At 47.3% G+C, this 20,722-nt stretch overlaps 1 protein-coding gene and 1 long non-coding RNA gene across 2 annotated transcripts in view; one reads left to right on the top strand and one right to left on the bottom strand.

Annotated features, from left to right (window-relative positions):
* The window catches only part of EFNB1 (ephrin B1), a 72,126-nt gene that overhangs the window by 24,670 nt on the left and 26,734 nt on the right, over positions 1–20,722 (top strand). Inside the window, exon 2 of the mRNA XM_083596522.1 lies at positions 18,018–18,295. Coding sequence (XP_083452648.1) covers positions 18,018–18,295 — 278 coding nt within the window. The remainder of the gene's footprint in view (positions 1–18,017; positions 18,296–20,722) is intronic.
* LOC310754600 lies at positions 3,842–15,759 on the bottom strand. The gene is made up of 3 exons (XR_014543911.1): positions 15,326–15,759; positions 13,124–13,370; positions 3,842–8,492 (listed from the first exon to the last, which is right to left on the bottom strand). It is a non-coding gene; the product is annotated as an uncharacterized lncRNA (long non-coding RNA).

Here is a 20,722-nt window from a genome sequence, read left to right as displayed (position 1 = left end):
CCCTTATTTATTAACTACTTAATTTATATAGTTGCCACATAGCAGAAGTACTCCAGGAAGCCAGTGTGGTTTAGTGATTTGATTTTGGACCAGAACCTTGGGAGTTCAGTGTTCAAGTCCCTACCCAGTCATGAAGCTCGCTGGGTAACCTTGGGCCACTCCCAACATCCTAACCTCCCTCACAGGGTCTTTGTAGGGAGAGGCTTGAACCATGTAGTCCTTGGAGAAAGAGGTGGGAGAGGAATGCAATAAGCAACCTCTTCTGCTTACCTGGTTAAGAAAATTGGAGGGGCCTGCCAAATGCAGATGTCAGTCACCATCCTGGCACTCAGAGATCTCCATGAGGTCACAGTTGGACCCATGCCAATCGCAAAATGCACCTGGCACTTGGGAAATTTCTAACACCGGAGGGAGATCGAGATGATCTAGGGGGTCTTAGTGGAATGCAAGCCTAACTTTCGTCGGCAGTGTGATGCAGAAGCAAAAAAAGGTTTCTGCCCCATTTTCCCATTGAGGTTCTGAGAGGCCTCAGAACTGGGGAGGACTCTTTGGCATGCCAAAAAAAACCCAAACCACTCTCCCCTGTGTTGGAATAATTCTCATTTCTCCTATCTGAATTCTGCACTACTCCTTCCCTTCTCTCCTCCCTCCTTTCTCAAATCAGAAGCCATAAGCTACTTCAGGGAGGGGACAAAAAGGGGTATTATGGTCTGCTCTTAGAGAGGGAGTTGTTCATCCTGCCGCTTTCTCCCACCTGTTGAATTGCAAGGAGATTTTTTGGGGTGGGGTGCCCACACTTGGATCTCCTCCCCAGTGTTTGAAGTTAGCCAGGCACCAGGTGCATTTTGCTCCTGGTGCAGGTTCAATTGCGACCACGTGGAGATCTCTGGATGCCGGATTGGTGACTGACATCTCCATCTAGCCTTCCCCCTCCAGCTTTCTTAAGCAGGTAAGCAGAAGAGCTTGTTTATTGCATTTATACCCCACCATTTTCTCCAATAAGTAAAGGGTTCAACCCCCCACCCCACCCCACCCCACCCCACCCCAGGTTAATCCCCACAATGACCCTCTGAGGTAGGGTAAAAGGCTGTGACCGACTCATTCCAAAGTCACCCAGTGAGCTTCATGACTGGGGATTTGAACCCTGATCTCCCAGGTCCTAGGCTAACACACTAACCACTACACCACAGTGACTCCCTAGGGTACTTCTGCTATGGGGCAGCTCTATAAATTAATTAGGTAAATCAATATAGAGAAAGTAAAATGACATTTAGAGAAGGAACTGAAATATTTAACTTGAAATATTCTGAATGGTTTGATTTGGTGTTTTAATGTGTTATAAACCACTTTGAGATTTTTTCTTTATAGTGGTATAGAAATGAAATGAACAAAAACTAATTTCACCAGGGGAAAAATGGCACCAAGACATCTCATTCTGGCAGCTGTAACACATAGATTTAAGGTGCCATTTGGCAATTAGCTTAAATATATTGAGTTTCTAACACTGCTCTCCCCCCCCCCCCGCAGCTGGCTGTTGGAGGTTTTTTTTTGTAAATGACTCCAGTGAATTTTGTCACCCTGCTACATTAAATGTTTCATGGCAGTGCAGCATTAAAAGTAGTTTAAAATAGCATACAACAACAAGAGGTAAAATGAGAGAGTGTGTGGTATAGTGGTCAGAGTTTTGGACTAGGTCGGACATTGGAGATCAGGGTTCAAATCCCCAGTTGGACATGAAGCTTACTAGGTATGAACTTGGGGCAAGTTACTGCCTCCCAACCTAACCTACCTTGCAGGGTTGTGGGGATTGGATGAGGAAGGGGAGGACTATGTTGGACATCTTAGCTTGGAGGCAGCAATGCTAATTGTTGGAAACCACAGGAGGGGAGAGTTCTTTTCTGCTCAATTCCTGCTTGGCCATGGTGAGAATAGGATGCCCTATTCTGCAGGTCTCTTACGATGCTGTAGTTCAGGGGTCGGCAAGGTTCACTCCAGCGGAGATCCCTCTGGGGGCCGAATAGTGCACGTGCCCGCAGTTTTCGGCGTCTGCACATGCACAGATGCAATTGCCGTGGGGACTCGCCAAACAGGTGGCTCAGGGGTTGGTTAAACGACCCCCATGGGCCGCTTGTGGCCCATGGGCCTTAGGTTGCTGACCCCTGCTGTAGTGGAATCTCCAGTCCCATAGATTCCTAGGTCGCTTGGGGTATTTGGCCACTGTGACAAGAGTATGCTGGACCAGATGAGCCACTGGCCAGTTCCTACTGGGTCAGTTCTTACTGTACGATTCTATGTTCTTACAATACTCTTTGGAGACTAGACTCCTAATCAAGTTCCCCAACTACTTTTGCTGCCGAGACTCACCCCATCTTCCAAACCAGGCGCTCAGCTGCCAATGCTGACATTAGATGCCAAAGAAATTCTTTGCTTTGGAAGCTGGATGTGTGTGTGTGTGTGTGTGTGTGTGTGTGTGTGTGTGTTTGTGTGTGCTGCCTTCCTCTTTGGCTTTCTCTTGGGGGTCAAGTAAGGAGTGGGAATCATGCTGGGTCGAGCCACCTTCCCATCTAACCTTCCCTTCCCCCCCTCCCGAAAATCATTGGAGAAGGGGCTCCATAGGCCTTCATAAGCCAAATGCAAACAGAGGAACCTGATCCCCTTCTGTCAGATCATTTAACTGGTGTTTGGAGCCCTGCTGCTTTGCAAAGGAATCTATGCTCATTTGGAATTTTGGGTGGTGGGACGGGGAAAGGTTTTCTCTGGCGGGGAGCCTGCAAGAAGAGCCAGAACATGTGTGCGTGTGCGTAAAGCACATTCTCCTTTGTGCTTTCTGAAAGCATAACCAGGGAGCTTGGGAAGCTTTGTGCTTTTGGATGCAGTTTAGGGTGGAGAGAGAAGAGGACTTCTGGTTTCCCTTATAGAATATAGAGTCATGGAATTGTAGAGTTGGGAGGGAGTTCCAACAGTCATCTAGAGAAGCCCCCTACAATGCAGGGATCACAGCTCATGAATCTCTCTGACAGGTGGCCACCCAACCTCTGTTTTAAAGCTTCCAATGAAGGAGAGTTATTGTTATTAACTGTTAAGGTCATCCTGAGTCCTCATTCTATCTTCTGCAGTATTGGTTACCCCTCCCAGATTGGTGTCCCCTGAAAATTTGATGAGCCTGCTGTCAATTCCTTTGGGACAGTAATAGCCAGATTTTGGAATCATCAGATTTTTCTTCTACTACTACTACTATTTCTGTTGGACTTTATTGCCTTTAATCTGGACAGTGCACTTCTGATGATACAGCCTAGAATTGCACTAGCCTTTTTTTTTTTTTTTTGCTGATACAACACACTATTGAATCATATTGACCTTGTGGCCTAATAGGGCCCCTGAATCTTTTCCACATGTGCTTCCTTCAAGCCAGGTGGCCCCGCATCTTATATTTGTGCATCTGATTTATTCCTGCCCAGGTGCAAAAACCCTTCTGTGCTTGCTTTTTCCTTTCCTTCCCAGTCTGGGGTAGGGAATCTCCTTTCTTCAGCAAGTTCCCATTTGCAGGGGAGAAATGTTGTTTATTTATTTATTTCATAAAATTATGCACTGCATAATTAAAAGAAGATTAAAAGAAGAAGAAGAAACACTTCAAAGTGGTTTACAGAAAACTATAAAACAATAGAATTATCAATAAGACAAATCAACAACAATAATTTAATTCTCATTAAGTTAAAGTAACAATAGACTGAGAACAGCTTACGACATGCATCAACTTTGTAAGCAAGGCTTACTTGTAAACTTTGTAAGCAAAGACAAGCAGGCTTGTCCATAAACAGGAGTGTTTTTGCATGCGCTGAAAAGAGTGCAGCCTACCTGATATGAATAGGCAGGGAGTTCCAAAGCGTAGGAGCTACTGCACTAAAGGATCAAGTCTTTACAGAAGCAGAGTGAGGATTACGTAGCACCTGTACCGTCGCCAGTTCCACTGGTTGAAGCAGTTGAGGGAGCACATATGGGATCAGGCAATCGCGCAGGTGTAATCTGGTCCCAAGTTGTTAAGGGCTTTATAAACTAACAGTAGCACCTTGAACTTGGCCTGGTAGCCAGTGGTCAAGTGGAGCACAGGTGTCATATGTTGACAAGGCCTCACTCCTGTCAGCAATCACCCTGCAGCATCCTGAAGGGAAGCCCCACATAGAGCACTTTGCAGTAATCCAGTCTTTTGTGTATTTGGGTAGGGGGCTCCCTCCCTCCTTGTCGATCTCAGCAGAGCCCTGGGGTCTTTTCTCCCATCCCCACCCCCACCTCCTCCTTGGGCAGGCTGGGACTTTAAAACCAGGCCCAGCGCCTCATTGTCTCACTTTTCCAATTATCGCCCCATGTCGGCATTCAGCTGCCTTACGGGTTTTGTTCAGGCGGTTTTTGTTCAGGCTTCCGTCAGTTCTCATCAGCCTCTTTTGTTCTCCCCCCCATTAAACCCCACACCCCACAAAACCTCTTAACAAAGGCCTCTCTTTTGAATTGCCTGTTACCTCATTCTCAGCATGGGGGACCCATTGATGGAGATAATCACATTGACATGCCCATTTTATATTTTTGTGTGTGAGGGGGTTGCTGGATGTGGTAGGGGGTGAGCCAGACGGACACTCTCCACTTCTCCCCCACTTTCCCGTTGGGAGGAAAGTCAGGATGGGGTGGGGTGGGAAGCCGGCTCCAGTCTTAATTGGGCTGTACTCCATGCAGGGTCGTTGTGCAGCCAGCTCCTTGGGGGGGGGGAGATCGGGAGGGGGAGAGAATTACCTGAGATAGGTGGAATGGAGAGGTCATACTCCTGTTATAGGATTGTATGGTTGGGAAGCGCCCCCCCCCATTAAGTCTAGTCCTCTGCAATGCAGGAGTCACAGCTGAAGAATCCCTGACAGACGGCCATCCAACCTCTGTTGAATAACCTACAATTAATCGTAGAATCCGAGAATTGTAGAGTTGGAAGGGACCCAATGGTCATCCAGTCCAACCTCTTTCAGTGCAGGAATCGCATCTCAGGAATCCCTGACAGGTGGCCATCCAATGTCTATTTAAAAGCCTCCAAGAAAGGAGAGCATGCCACCTTCTTCTGAGGTGCTGCTAAAAACTTTGGACCAGTTTCAGGAGGCGAAGCTCTTTGTTTGGAGCCGGAAAATAATTAACTGCTGGGTTATTTGGAGGCCGAGGACTGAACAAACGGAATCTGGGGATCCGGAGTGGACAATGGTGGTCATTAGCCCTTGGTAGCTGGGCCAGGAAATTAGCCTGGTAGGTGCTGGAAAGGGACCCAGTCTTTATTTGGGAGGCGGATTGCGCTCTGGAATTTCACTTGGGGAGGAAAGGGAAAGTAGTGGGGCTGCTGGCCAGAAGTTGTTAAAGAGCAACTGCACAGCTTGGAGGTCTAAGAAAAAGTGTGTTTGACGGCGTGCCAGGAACCTTGGGATTCAAGTGGATCTCCGTCAAGTGTTGCTGTTGCTGTTGAATTATTAACCTACGCTTCACCAGCAGGGCCCCAGGGTGGGTTGCAAGAATTTTTAATACAGAATTAAAAGCTGTTAAACCGCATTATGTTCACAAGAATTGGGTGGGTTCTGAAAACACACATATCGGGTGTCAATGGCTACTAGCCAGAGTGGCTATGCTCTGCCTCCAGGGCTGGAGGCGGCGATGCTTCTGAATGCCAGTTGCTGGAAACTACAGGAGGGGGCAGTTGCTTTTACACTCAGGTGTTTCTTGTGTGTTTCCCATAATGTGCATCTGGTTGGCTGCTGTGAGAACAGGGTGCTGGACTAGATGGGCCCCCTTTAGCCTGATCCAGTGGCTCTTCTTAGGATCTTTAAAGACCAGGGTAAAGAGGTGCCTCTTCATCTTTCTCCGGAAGCTGTACAATGATGGTGCCTGATGCATCTCTGTGGGAAAGGTGTTCCACAGCTCAGGGGCCGCCACAAGGAAGGCCCCTGGCCAGCCCTCCCACCCAAAGTGGAGGGATACCAAGACTAGCTCTGCCAATCTCAGCATCTGAGAGGTACTTTAGGGAATACTTTCAGGTATTTAGGATTCAAGCCAAATTTAGAGGCTGATAAGGGAGAGAGATGTTTTGTTGCAGCTGGGGCAGATGAAGGCATCTGGTTTCACCATTAGAGATGCACCATGGAGTTTCTTCTGTCTGTGCTCCTTCCAGTGGTCATTCCTCCTTTGGTCACTGCTGCAGATACATGACCTGTCTGTCTCTAGGCACTGTGGTTGTCTGCAAGGGATTCCCAAATGGTGGGGTTGATGTTGCCAGCCTTCATATTTCGCTTTCAGACATCTATGTAACACAGAGGTTAACTGCCAATGGTCCTGGTGCCTGAAGCAAGCTCCCCATAGAACATCTTCCATTTGGACATGACCAAGCCAGCATAGACGTTACTGAGACAGGAGTGTAAACATGCTGGGATTGTGGGCTTGGGAGAGCACATCTTTGTTTGAAACCCTGTCCTGCTATGCGATACCCCAAATCTTGGGGAAGGTGTTGAGGTATCGCTCCTGATGGTTGCCCTCCACTTATTTCCATAAAGCAGCGTGCTCAACACACAAGCCTGGTAGACCTTCATCTAGGTATTGGTCATTAGCATCACATTCTCCGATACCCTTTTGGAGAGGTGAGCCATTGCCAGAGCTGCCTTGCTAGTACTCTTGTCCAGCTAAGCATCAATGGAGAGGCTGCTGATTGTGGTGGAGCCCAGAAGCACAAAATCATTTATCATCTCAAGCATGTCGTCACCAATGCTGATGCATGGAGCGCTAACGACGATGTTGGTCTTTGTCAGGCTGATGGTAAAGCCAAACTCTCTGTAGGCTTAGTCAAAATGGTTGACAAGCCTCCGTAGAGCTTCCTTGGAGTATGCTGTCAAGGCTGCTTCATCTGCAAACATTTCTCAGAAAAGGACCAGCCATATGTTTGTCTTGATGCAGCGATGTGCCAGGTTGAACAAACCTCTTTGAATAGATGTACACACTGTCTTCTGTCAAGCTGAAGGCATATTGAGAGCAACAGGGAGAAGAAAATCCTGCAGAGGGTTTGCCTGAGAACATGGCCCTGTTTCACACTGCTCTTTACAGGGAAGGTGGATGAGGATGGGCTGTCATATTGGCACATGTTTTTGTGGAAGCTTAGGTGGGTACCCTATCTTGCTGAGTAGTGTCTTGGCTGATAAGGTCAAAGGCCTTCATCAGGTCTATGAAGATGATGTACAAAGGGCGCCTCTGCTCTCGGCATTTCTCCTGCAGCTGATGCAGTGAGAAAATAATGTTGACTGTTGACCTCAAACCCACTGAAGTTCCTGAGTCGTCTTCAAGGGCAGCTCCACATAGAGTGCATTGCAGCAATCCAGTCTGGAAGCACATTTCAGGTGGTTTAAAAATCCTGTGAATGATCTCACTCTTACACAAGGCACTTAGAGTGATGGTTATTTATGTCTGGGTATCCGATGTGTTGTTGAGCTTACGTTGGAGTAAGCACTTTCACTGATACTGGGCGGTTGTGGGACCAGTTCCAGGCTGCTCTTTCCCCTGTACTCATGAGTCTGGATGCAGATGAGAACTTGCTAAAGAAGGGAGAGTCCCCTCTCCAGACTGGGATGTAAAGGAAAAAACAAGCACCGAAGGAGGATTCCACAAGTAGGCAGGAGTAACCAGATGCGCAAATGTAGGATGGGTGATTCTCAGCTTGACAGCATGACATGCAGAAACGATCTCAGGGTCTTAGGAGACCACAAGCTCCACATGAGTCAACAGTGTAATGCAGCAGCAAAAAAGGCTAATGCTATTCTAGGCTGTATCCACAGAAGTCTAGTGTCCCTCTCTCATAGCACTAGAACTCGTGGACATCCATTGCAGCTGAATGTTAGAAGATTCAGGATGGATAAAAGGAAGTCCTTCTTTATGAAGCACATAGTCAAACTGTGGAACTCACTCCCACAGGAGGAAGTGATGGCTAGCAACTTGGATGGCTTCAAAAGACCATTGGACAAATTCATGGAGGAGAGGGCTATGAAATGGCTACTAGTTCTGCTTCCACTGTTGGAGGCAGCAGTGCTTCTGAATATCAGTTGCTGGAAACGACAGGAGGGGAAAGTGTTGCTGTTGGGCTCAAATCCTGCTTGCAGCTTCCCCACAGTTATGTATTCAGCCACTGTGAGAAGAGGATGCCGGATGAGGTGGGCCGTTGGCCTGATCCAACGAGCTCTTCTTCAGTAATATTCAGTAATGTGCACATACACCATCACTTTCTCCAAACCTCCAGTCAAGTATACTGCTGTTCTTTCCAGCTTTCCCCCCTTGTTCTTTGACTCCATTGGGGAGAACAGCATTCCAACTTAGGCTTTGCTAAGGCTGAGTACAGATCTTTGTCGGAACCAGCCCCAAGGGAGTGTGAGTTTGCAAGCCTGCACTGGTCCTCTCTTGGTCTTGATCCAGCTTCAGGCGGCTTACTCAACGCTTGTCTGGAAAAGGAGACACACAGCCAATCAAGTTCACACTGCTTTATTTTTAAACCTGTTTCCAGTCCTCCATCAAATGGCCCTTCAGCACTTTGAAGACTTGTGCATGCTGTTGCCAAACCCTTGCAGTAATATATGCGTTGCGTGCTCACACCCTGTTTGCAAAGTTCAAAGTGCTGCCTCGTCAAACCCAAACCCTTCCCCACACCCAGGACACCCACACAGCTCTAAGAGGCCCATGGGAAGACGGAAGCACCTGCCCTTAATGCTGCCACTGTGTGCAACTGAATGAAGCTCTACAATTCTGTGATACAATTGGAGGTTTTCAAACAGAGGTTGGACGGCAACCTGCCAGGGACTAAAATTTCTAATCCACATTCAGAGGTCTCCAACACTTGGCTCTACTATGTCATTAAAAAAATTATGTTTCTTAAATTCTGTGCATCATTTTCAAAGCAGAGTTGCTTTCAGTTCAAAAACAGCCTCTTGGAAGATAATCTTGTGAAGTTTCTTGGAATATTTTCAACCTTCATCTCTCCTTCATTGGTGGTTTTTTTCCTTCTGAAGGAAGGTGATCTGTCAGGGATTCTTTAGTTGTGATTTCTGCATTAAAGGGCCCCTTTGGTCTGATCCAGTAGCTCTCTTCTGGTGCTGCTATGGAACCTCCAGGCCCAGAAGCCTTCTACCCAGATATGTAAATTGCTGTGGCATTTGGCCACTGTGAGAAGAGAATTCTGGATTACATGGGCAGCTGGATTGATCTAGAGGGCTCTTTTTATGTCCTTGCCTTATACAAAGATCCAGAGGAACAGGCCTTATTGAAGCAGCTGCTGGTCTCTCCTCCCTGGTCCCAGTCCCCAGGGAGGTTCTGTGTTACCCAGAGGCTTTGACTGGCTTGTGGCGTGAGGGTGTGATCCTGGCCTGGGAATCCTCTCTCGCTCTGCGTCTCAGCCCCGGTCCTTTGCAGAAGAAAGCCCTTAAGGCTTAATTTTAATTTTTTTTTACTGAGTGTGTGTTCTGGAATGACATCGGGAACTGCCTGGATTTGCTTAGGAAGGATGTGTTTGCATGTGTCTATGTTATATCTATGTCATCTGCAATGTGGTTGCCTCTCTGAACGTGTGAATTTTACTGAAGTGGTTGGTGGTGTCTGCAAAACAATGCAAAGCCCAGAAACAAGATTTGCCACCACCCTGGAAATAGAACTCCCGGTTAGCTTCATGGCTGAGTGGGGATTTGAACCCTGGTCTCTCCCAGGTTCCATTCCTCATTTTATCTTTGTGAGAACCCAGCTTTAACCACTGCATCCCTTTTGTCATTTTTTCTCCAATAATGTGATCTGCCCCTTTCTCTCCTAGGTCCTTGGTCTCCCTGCCCTTGCTGAGATAGATAGTCTTTCCCCTCTTCCATCTGATGGCCCTCTACTTATGTGAAGGGTGCAATCCTGCCACCACTTCCAAATCTTCTGTCCCATAGGCCAGTTCCCCTCCAACTCTAGGATTCTGTAATTCTTGAGCTGGTATTCCCCTCTCTGCATTGCAGGGGGTTGGACTAGATGACCCTAGGGGTCCCTTCCAAGTCTAGGATTCTATGAAATGGCTTTACAAGTCAGCCCTTGGGCCCTAATTCCAAACCCTTGTTCCACATGGGTGTTCCACTTGGGAACTTTCTGTGTATCATGGAATTTTAGAACTAGAAGGGACCCCCAAGGGTCTTCTAGTCCAACCCCCACCAATGGAGGAATCACTGCTATATGTTGCTGCAGCTTCTTGTGCGTCCACTTCCACTGCTGTTATCCCTCTTACTGAAGCTCTTATGGAGGTCTTCATGCTCTTTCTTTCTTTCTTTCCCAGAATTCTCTTGCTTGGGCATCCAGGGGGAGGGCAGAGACGAGGACAATCCTGGAACCCCAATGCCTATTTTTTTCCTTTTAAATGAGGTGCCTTTCAAGCACACAAAGGGGACCCCAATGTGATTGGGGATGGAGAGCATTGTTGGTTTAATCAAGTAACAAAATGGCAGCTGCTTATTGGGGGGGGGAGGTTTCTGGGGTTAACCAAAGCATCAGGTTTTCCTTAACCACCGAGGGATTTTCCTCCTCCCAGATTTCCAAACATCTCTGTGTTTGGGGCTGAGAAGAGGAGGGGAGCTGAGTTTGGGTGTAGGGGGGAGCTTAGGGGTTGCCAAGGGAACCTCTTTTCTGCCCCATTGATGCATCTTGTAAATCCATTTAGGGAGGACGTGGAGGTGGGCCCCTTTTGTCTCTGAGCCTCGTTAAAAGTGAAAAAACATGGAGGGGGAAGAAAGGCCTCAAAGTGTGTCTCTGAGGGGTCCAGGGGTCCAGGTCGAGTAGAGAGGGCAGCAGGGGACAAAGGCAGCCCCATAGCCTCTCCTTAGCTCCCTGGACTTTATTAATAGAGGAGTATTTAACCACCACCCTTGCTCCCCAGACAATTGGAGCATTGGGGTTGGAGGGCTGGGTTTGGAGCAGGGTGTCTGTGTCTTGCCACACCTAGCAGCATTTCACCTAAAATTGGAGAATTGGAATTGTCCCCGTGGGCCATTTAATCCAGCCCCGTGCAATGCAGGGAGCACAGCTAAAGGATCCCGGACAGATGGTCACCCAGCCTCTGTTTAAAAACCTCAAATGAATCATAGCACTGTAGATTGGGACCCCCAAGGGTCTTCCAGTCCAACCCTCTGCAGTACACAAATCACAGCTCAAGAATCCCTGAGAGACAGGCATTTGAGCTCTGTTGAAAAGCTTCCAAGGAAGGAGAATCCTCTACCTTCCAAAGCCTGTCTTTCTTTCTTTCTCTTTCTTTCTTTCTTTCTTTCTTTCTTTCTTTCTTTCTTTCTTTCTTTTTTTCCAAACCTCCCTTCATCTGAAGATCGCGGAGCTGTATAAAAATACATACCATAGTAACAAACAAAAGTTCTCCCTTTCCATCGCATTCTAAAGGCTATAGCCAAAAACCTTGGAGAAGAGGAATGTTTTTGCCTGGTGTCTAAAGATATGTCGTGAAGGTGCCAGACAAGCCTCGTTGGGGAGAGCATCCCACAAATGGGGAGCCACCACAGGAAAGGCCTGTTCTTGTGTTGCCATTCTCCAAACCTCTCCCAGAGGAGGCACACAGAGACGGACCTCAGATGATAAATGCAGAATCTAGGTTGGTTCAAATGGGGGAAGACAGTCGTATGATTGTATGGTTGGAAGGAACCGCAAGGGCCATCTCTCAGAAATAATGTGTTGAAGCCTTTAGTTCAGAAGGCATTTGCTGCTGTGATTTAACCCTTTTTTGCAATGCAGGAGAATGGATGGGAGAAGCCTTTCAGCTCTTTGTGTTCAAATCAGGTGCTGATGAAATGCTGAGAGAAGCTCTTTACAGTGCCGTATAAAATATGAGGCTGCCTCTGGAGACATTATTTCCTGTTGGATGAGCTTGATTCAACATCTCCCCCCGCCCCGCCCTTTATAAAACTCATTCCCATTAGGAAATATATTCCCAAGACGTACAGTTATGCTAATAGGCCAGTGAATATTCATGAGCTGATTACAAACACATGGTCACCTGCTGGGTGATTGTGGTTGCTTTTGTGGGAGGTTTAGCACCCTAAAATAAGCAAGACTGAGGATTAATGTTGAGTCGGTGGAGGAAGATGGAAAATCAGCGGGTGAGGTAGCAATTCCAAAAATTTTTTTAATGCCATTGTTGTTTGTGACTCAGAGGAGGAAGAAGGTGGCAGGAAAGGGGGATAAGAAGGTTTTTTTTTAGGTAGATCCTGAACTTGGAGCCAGCAAGCTGCCTGAAGAGGAAGTCAAAAAATTAAACAGTGTTGCTGTTCTGATTCATTCTGGTGGTTCCCAAACCCAGCATCCTGGACCCAAGGACAGGCAGAAGCATTGGAATAATTCTATAGAAATAGGATGCTTTTAAGAGCAGCTGCTCTCCAGATTCATAACAATGTAAGAAGAGGCTGCTGGAATAGACCAATGGCCCATCAAGCCCAGCATCTGGTTTTCACAGTAGTGAAATGCTCCAAACAACCTAGGAACAGAGAGAGAGCCTCTGGCCTGGAGGATCCGTAAGAACATATGAAATGGGGCAAAATAAACAAAACAAATTTCGGTTGGGACAAATGTAAGATTCTGCACTTAGGCAGGAAGAACCAGTTGCACAAATATAAGATGGGGGACACCTGGCTTGCCAGTAGGACATGTGAAAATAATCTTGGGGTTTTAATAGGCCACAAGCTGAACACAAGTCAACAGTGTGATGCAGCTGGGGGAAGGGGGAAGCTAATGCTATTCTAGGCTGTATTGACAGAAGTCTTGTGTCCTGATCAAGGTCATAGTAAAGGACCCCTGACCATTAGGTCCAGTCGTGGCTGACTCTGGGGCTGCAGCGCTCATCTCGCTTTATTGGCTGAGGGAGCCGGTGTACAGCTTCTGGGTCATGTGGCCCCCATGACTAAGCTGCTTCTGGCAAACCAAAGCAGCACACGGAAATGCCGTTTACCTTCCCGCTGGAGTGGTACCTATTTATCTACTTGCACTTTGACGTGCTTTCAAACTGCTAGATTGGCAGGAGCAGGGACCGAGCAATGGGAGCTCACCCCGTTGAACCGCTTACCTTCTGATCGGCAAGTCCTAGGCTCTGTAGTTTAACCCACAGCGCCACCTGTGTCCCAAGGTCATAGTACGGCTCTAATCTGCATTGGTCAGACCCCCACCAGGAGTCCTGGGTCCAGTTCTGGGTGTCACAATTTAAGAAGGATATTGACAAGCTGGAAGTTGTGCAGAGGAAGGCAACCAAGATGATCAAGTGTCTGGAAACCAAGCCTTATAAGGAATGATTTAAGGAGCTGTGCACGCTTAACCTGGAAAAGAGGAGAAAGAAAGGATATATGATAACCATCTTCACTTATCCAAAGTGATTTCACATGGAAGATGGAGCAAGCTTGTTTTCTCCTGCTCCAGAGGGTAGGACCCAAACCAATGGCATCAAGTTATGAGAAAGGAGATTCTGACTAAACACCAGGAAGACCTTTCTGACAGCACGAGCTGTTTGACAGTGGAACAGACTCCCTCGGGAGGTGGTGGGCTCTCCTTCCTTGGAGGTTTTAAAGCAGAAGTTGGATGACCATCTGTCATGCATGATTTAGCTGAGATTCCTGCGTTGCAGGGGGTTGGACTTGATGACCCTTGGGGTCACTTCCATCTCTACAATCCTGTGATTCTATTAATGGAGACAGGATTGTCCCAGCGCAATCTGTTAACGTATATCCTTGGGAGTCCCCAGATTATCAAGCCAGATGCAGCACTTAGGCTGTGAGATCGAATTCCGCTTAAGCCCCTTCTGGGAATCCATAAACCACTGTGTGGAGTGAGTGGGGATTAAAGCTGAATTGCTCAGCGCTCTTCAGAGATTTCATCCTGAGCCCCCATGAGAAGCTGATGGTCATAAGCCATTAGCTGTTGGGCCCCATTTGCTATCTTTAGGGCAGTAGGCCCTCTGTTTTTCAAAAGCCAAGCTATGGACCCCCTACTTTTTAAAATGCTATTATCTCTGCGGTAGTTTTTATGTGAATGGTGCCACCATACCCTCCAACAAATGCAAGTGTAAAAATTGAGATGCACAACTTTTGGGCTGCGCTCCCACATCCCCTGTGATTGCACGGTGCCCAAAACTGCACAAGTTGCACTTTTTTGGCACCCCGAGTTGCATGGACCCACTATGGAAAACCATTGCCTTAAGGTATAGATCTTCAAGCAGAGGAGTCATAGAGTTGGCAGGGACTCCCAAGGGCCATCTAGTCCAACTCTCTCCAATGCAAGAACCACAGCTAAATAATCTGTGAATTTCTGTGCTTTTATAGAATCATAGAAACATAGGGTTGGAAGGGAACCTGAGGGTCATCTAGTCCAGCCCCATGCGATGCAGGGATGATTCTATTATCCACTTGGTTGGGTTGCCCGTGGTGAGCTTCAGGCTCTCCATTGCCCTTAACGCTCCCCCCTATTCTCTGCAAGAGTGTCTGCTTCCTGCCCCCCAAGGCCCCTTGGCCAACAGAGCTTTCTTTGTTTACTCAACTCAGTGGTCTCAGAAGGGGCACTTTCACTTTAACCACCAGAAAACACCTCTAAGAACAACTTAGAAAATCCTCACCTGGCACCTGAAACCTCTTTCCAAGGTGAAAGAGGCTTCCATATCTGTCCCCCGCCCCCCAAGTTTGAGCACAAAGGAGTCTTTGGAGAAAGGAGGGCTCTTGGTCTTGAGCACAAGCACTGGCCAAAAGCAATAGCAAGGAGCCCCCTTCCACACCTTTTTTTTTTGGAGAGGGGGGACACAAGCATATAGGGGAATTTTGCTAGTAGGCAGCTTGATGAATATGTTGACCCAGTAAGATCCATTGGACTTTGGAACAGACAACCTTTGAAGAAGGAGGCACACCTTCCTCCTTTGGAGAATTTTAAGCAAAGGTTAAGGGCTGTCTTTCCAAGATATTTTAGCTGGGATTCCTGCGTTGAAGGGGGTGGGATTTGATGTCCGGAAGCCTGAGTGGACTTTTCCCAGTTAGTTTAAGTCAGTCTACATTCCCTTCATTTCTGCCAGAGTTTTATCACCTGGAGCAAAGATTTTGGGACACAGAAACATAGAATTGTAGAGTTGGAAGGGACCCCAAGGGTCATCTCGTCCAAGCATCTGCAATGCTGGAATCTCTGTTAAAGCATCCCTGGCAGGTGGCCCATACAACCTCTGCTTAAAAACCCCCAAGGAAGGAGAGCCCACCACCTGTTATGAGAGTCTGTTCCACTGTCAGAAAGCTCTTACCCTTAGGAGGTTCTTCCTAGTATTTGGCCAGAATCTCCTTTCTTGTCATTTGAATCTGTTGGTTCAGATCCTCCCAGAGCAGCAGAAAACAAGCTTGCTCCATCTTCCATGGGGCAGCCATTCATATATTTGAAGATGGCTGTAATTCCGTCTCTCCTCTTCTCCAGGCTGATCATCGTCAGCTCTCTCAACTGTTCCTCTTCTTAAGGCTTGGTTTCCAGACCCTTTATCATCTTGGTTGCTCTCAATTCCTCCTTTCAGGTTGGGCCCAGGACAGAACCCTGGTGTTAATCACGCAGGATTGTGATGCATAAAGTCAGAAGACAAATACTGTAGTGTTGGAAGCAACCTTAAGGCTCATCTAGTCCAACCTGATGCGATGCAGGAATCCCAGCTAAAAAATCCTTTATAGGACCCACCCTTGGGTGGGTGGGCAAAGAATCCTCTCCTTCCTTGTGTTCCAGCCCCACGGGTTTGGGTCAAGGGGTGGGGCTGTGGATTTGTGTAATATAATCCCTGCAGAGTATAACTTTCCACAATTACTTTTAATTTGTCTTAATTTTTGTGGATGTGAGTGTTGCAATTCCTGCATTTGGCATTCTAGATTGAGTTTTTTGAATATCCAGTGTGTTTCATCTACATGCACGGGTTAACAAAGCATTTTTAATCTGTTTTTTCAGAGCATTTGCACCCTGCTCTTCATTTTACATGCAGTCAGTGAAAATGAGACAGTCTCTGCCCACGCAGGCTTACAGTCTTTTTTTTTTAACCACACGCAAGAAAAAGGGAGGAGGAGGGAAGAGGAAAAATAAAAATTCTGGCCTTGATTTCTAAACTATTCAGCGGCTGATAGAGCTGGGATTTCAGCAAAGCTGATGGAAAGAGGCTCCTGCTTCCCATCTCTCCCACTGCTGGGTTTTTGTTTCTTTCGTTTCTTTGGACGGAGGAGTGTTCAGTCTTGTGAGCTGGGGCAGAACACTTACGCACCTTATCAGCTGCTTCTGAGAAACAGGCCTCAGTCCCATGATCTGTGGGGTGGTTTCGTGGGTGAGTCACCAGGCTGCCAAAAGGCATGGAAGGGGACCTTTGTACATGGGTGGGGTTTGTCGGAAGGCAGTGAGGAGGGGACACTCTGAATAACTTCCTTTTAAAAGCTCTGGGCAGCGCTGCGGGCTCCGTGTCATAGTTACCTGCAACATAGCATACTTAGACCTTATTTTCTCTTGCCCTCTCTGCAATTGGCTGTGATTCCTGCACTACAGGGGGTTGGGCTAGATGACCCTGGGGGTCCCTTCCAACTCTACAGTTATAAGATTCCTACATCCCCTTTCAGACATTCTGAACATATTCTGAATCACAGGCTAGAGGAGCAGAAATACAAACACAGCCCAGCTCCAAACAGATAATAAATATTTACCTTATAGAAGTGATCCTGAAGTCCAGTTTCTGGAAACTGATGTGGGGAGAAGGCTTTTTTACTCAGACCCTGCTTTCTGGTTTCCCATAATGAGCATCTCACGAGCCACCTTGAAAAGAGAATGCTGGACTGGATGGTCCCCCTTTTGGCCTTATCCAGCAGGAATCTTCTCAAGCTCCTATGGAACCTCCAGCTGCAGAGGCAGTCTATCTCAGTTCCTAAGATGTTAGGGGCATTTGGCCCCTGTGAGAACTGGACTAGATGGACCAATGGCATGATCCAGAAGGCTATTCTTACATTCAACCATTCTTAAGTTCTGCATCCTTGTTGTGCATTTGTGGAAAGTGTTTTCTCTTCACCTCCTCTCCATTTCTCCCCCATCCCCCCTGCTTTAGGAAAGAGGTCATGCCTCACAGCCTGACTGGGAGGGTGCATCCAGCAGTCTGGGCCCACGCCACTATCCCTCCCACCCTCCTGGAGCCCCCTGTTTATGCTCTGCAGCAGTCAGGATAATTTTGCCTTCACATCTGTTCCTGAGTTATCTTTCACCAGGAGCAGATTATGGTCGTTAGCCTAAGTCTGTGTTCTCCAAACTTTTTTTTCCCCTCTGGACCACACTTTCAGAATAAAAATTTGCTTGTGCCACACCCATTTTTTTATCGATAAGAAATGCATTGGAAAGCAAAAAAGAAACAGCTCCTAGCAGTTCTTGATTATACCATAGAACAGGATTACTTTATAATATGATCATGGGATATGCAGCAAGCATAAAACAATGTGGCGACATAAGAACATGAATCATTCCCAAAATGTAATTATAAATGAGCCTCTTCCATATGTACCTTAAATACGTCTACAAACTCCATGAGAGTTGTGAACTTGAATTTGCCAGGTAATCTCGTTTATATTAGGTCTAATTTGACGCAGACAAATTTTCATCTCCTCTTCAACACAAAGAAGCCTTCCTCTCTTCTGAGCAAGTCCACCATAAATGATCATCTGCACCAAGTTTATTGCAGCCCCTATGACAATTAGGTTATCTATACCCAGATATGTACATATGAGCACAACATTAGAAGCAGTCCCCCCCGTAACATTTTGGACATTTATAAAAACTGCTTTTAATGTTTTGTTTTAATGATGTTACCTGCCCTGGGACCTTAAGGCGGAAAGTGGGACAACAACAACAACAATTGTGATTTCTGTATTGTAGGATGTTGGGTTGCAACCATCATAATCATCATTGCTCTAATATCTTTCCTTCTCCTTTCTCAGGTTTGTGTCTGGAAAGGGACTGATCATCTACCCAGAAATTGGGGACAAGCTGGACATTATCTGCCCGAAGGCTGAGTCCTCCAGGCCCTATGAGTACTACAAGCTTTACCTGGTGAAGCGCAGCCAGGCAGACGCCTGCAGCACCATCATGGACCCCAACGTGTTGGTGACCTGCAACCGGCCTGACCAGGAGATCCGCTTCACCATCAAGTTCCAGGAGTTCAGCCCCAACTACATGGGCCTGGAGTTCAAGAGACACCAGGACTACTTCATCACCTGTGAGTCTCCCTGGCTGCACTGTTTGCCCTCTGGTCTTATTTTGCCCGACTACTTTTCATTAGTATATTCATATTTATATCCCACCTTTTCCCACTGACAGGGACTCAAGGTGGCTTTATAGCTAAAAGAGAAACAGCTAGAAACAGAGAGGGGGAAAGGAACCATTAAAAAAGCAATCAAACATTAGTATAATTTTTTTATATACAGGCGTCCCCCCACTTACGCGGGGGTTACATTCAGGGACTCCGCGCGTATATGGGAAATTTGTGTAATGTGGGGAGGGGTGCTTTTGAGAGAGGCTGGGAAGCAGCACTCTTTCAGCTGATAACCGTCCATCCCATTCGCCTTCACCCGGGCTGCAGTGTGCCCTTGCCTGCTTCTGATGATCAGAAACTGGATCCGGGGGTTTGTAGCTGGGTGGCTCCAGGTGCCCAGCGCCACTACAGGGCCTCTCAGTGATCTCCCTGTTAGTCTCTGAAGTTGCTGGAGACGGGTTTCTTTTCATTTTGTTTCTCCCCCACCCTCAAGAAATAATGTTGCTGCCCTTCTTGTGAGGCGGCGAGAGAGAGGGCAAGGGAGGGCGGAGGGACTTTCGAACCCTGCCCAAGGAACACAATTGATACGAGCAAGGGAGGGAGGGGCTTGTGAAGGCATGGAGCATGCCCCCCCCCCGCAAGAGAACCCTGATAGCCGGGAAGAAGAAGGCCAAAGAGAGTGAGTGAGTGGGGGGGCCGGCAATGAGACACTTGGAGCGGCCGTGCAAGCTGTTTTCCCTGCTCCCCTGCTCTCTCCTGCTCTTTCGGCACCATTTCCTGGTTCAAATCATTTATTTATTTCTTAGTGATGCATGTAAATGCAGTTTCACTTGAGTGGAATGCACATAATGGTGTGTGTGTGTGCGTGCGCGCCTGTATCTCTTGTCTGTCTATCTATCAAATATTTTTTAAAACACACACGTATTGTTACAATAAAAATATCACAGCACTAGCCCTTTCTTTAAAAACATTCTGTTCCCAAAATCCTGGTAAGCCCCAGCTCTGGCCTTAAACCTGTCCCAGCCCCAAACCAAATTCCAGTCCTAATCCTAAATCAGATGTAACACCACCCCTATTCACAAGCTGAAATGTGTGTTTGTGTCCCGTGCTTGCAGGCAGGGTCCAGAGTGAGTCTCTAGGCTGGGCCCCTCAAAGGTCCCTGTCGTCCCCGTGCGGTCTCCCCCCCACCCCATGCGCAGGTTGAATGTGGCTGGTCTTTGGCTATCAAGACCACCCAGAATGCAAAAATCACTGACTTTCAATGGCCTCTCAGCCTTTCCGCTCAGATTCAGCATAAAACACACACCATATCATTGCTTTGTGTTCTGTAGCAACACTAAGGGGTGCTGCTCCGTCTTGTCACAATTTTGGCATGACCAGTGTGCATTGTTAGTATTAATCAAAAGTCAAAATGTAAAAGTGGGTTTCGTGTTGCAGGCTGTGGGTCTGAGGCAGGTTTTTGGTGTGGACCAGTGAAAGCCCATTGGTCTAGAGCAGTGTTCCCCAACCTTGGGCCTCCAGCTGTTTTTGGACTACAACTCCCATCATCCCTCGCTAGCAAGACCAGTGGTCAAGGATGATGGGAATTGTAGTCCAAAAACAGCTGGAGGCCCAAGGTTGGGGAACACTGGTCTAGAGGACTGAATGCTGGCTTTTCTTCCATAAGAACAGCCCTGTTGGACAAGGCCAAAAGAGGCCATCCTCTTTTTTCTGTGGCTAACCAGATGCCTCAATGGATGCTTTAGTTGAGATTTTTGCATTTCAGTGGGTTGGACTAGATGACCCCCGGGATCCCTTCCAGCTCTACAATTCTATGACTCTATGAAACCTTCAGGCAGGGTTTGAGCACAAGAGCCCTTTCCCCTCCTGTGGTTCCCAGCAACTGTTATTAGGATGGTTGCTGCCTCTGGCAGCAGAGCAGAGACTCTGTCATGGCTGCTGGCCATCAGTGGCCCTCTCCTCCTCTGTGAATTTGCCCAATCTTTTAAAGCCATCCAAATTGGTGGCCATCACTGCTTCCTGGGGGAGTGAGTGCCATAGTTTAACTGCACTGTGTGAAGAAGGACTTTCTTTTATCTGTCCTGAATTTTCCAACACAAGCTTCATGGGATGTCCACAAGTTCCAGTGTTAGAAAAGAGGGAGCAAAACATTTCTCTATCCCCTTCCTCCATGCTTTGCATCCATTTATAAACGTCTACCACGTCTCTTCTATTGTCTTTTCTCCAAACTGAAAAGCCCCAAACGCTGCAACTGTTCCTCATAGGGGAGTCCATGTCATTTCCTTTTGGTGAAATGTCTCCACATATTCAGCAGGGGTAACTTGGGAGAGAATTGAATATGTGTTTGATAGAGAACAGTTGCAACATTTGGGACTTTGTAGTTTGGAGAAA

Source organism: Podarcis filfolensis, assembly GCF_964270895.1.
Source record: "Podarcis filfolensis genome assembly, chromosome: Z".
NCBI lineage: Eukaryota > Metazoa > Chordata > Lepidosauria > Squamata > Lacertidae > Podarcis > Podarcis filfolensis.
This window is presented reverse-complemented; position numbering and strand designations above follow the sequence as displayed.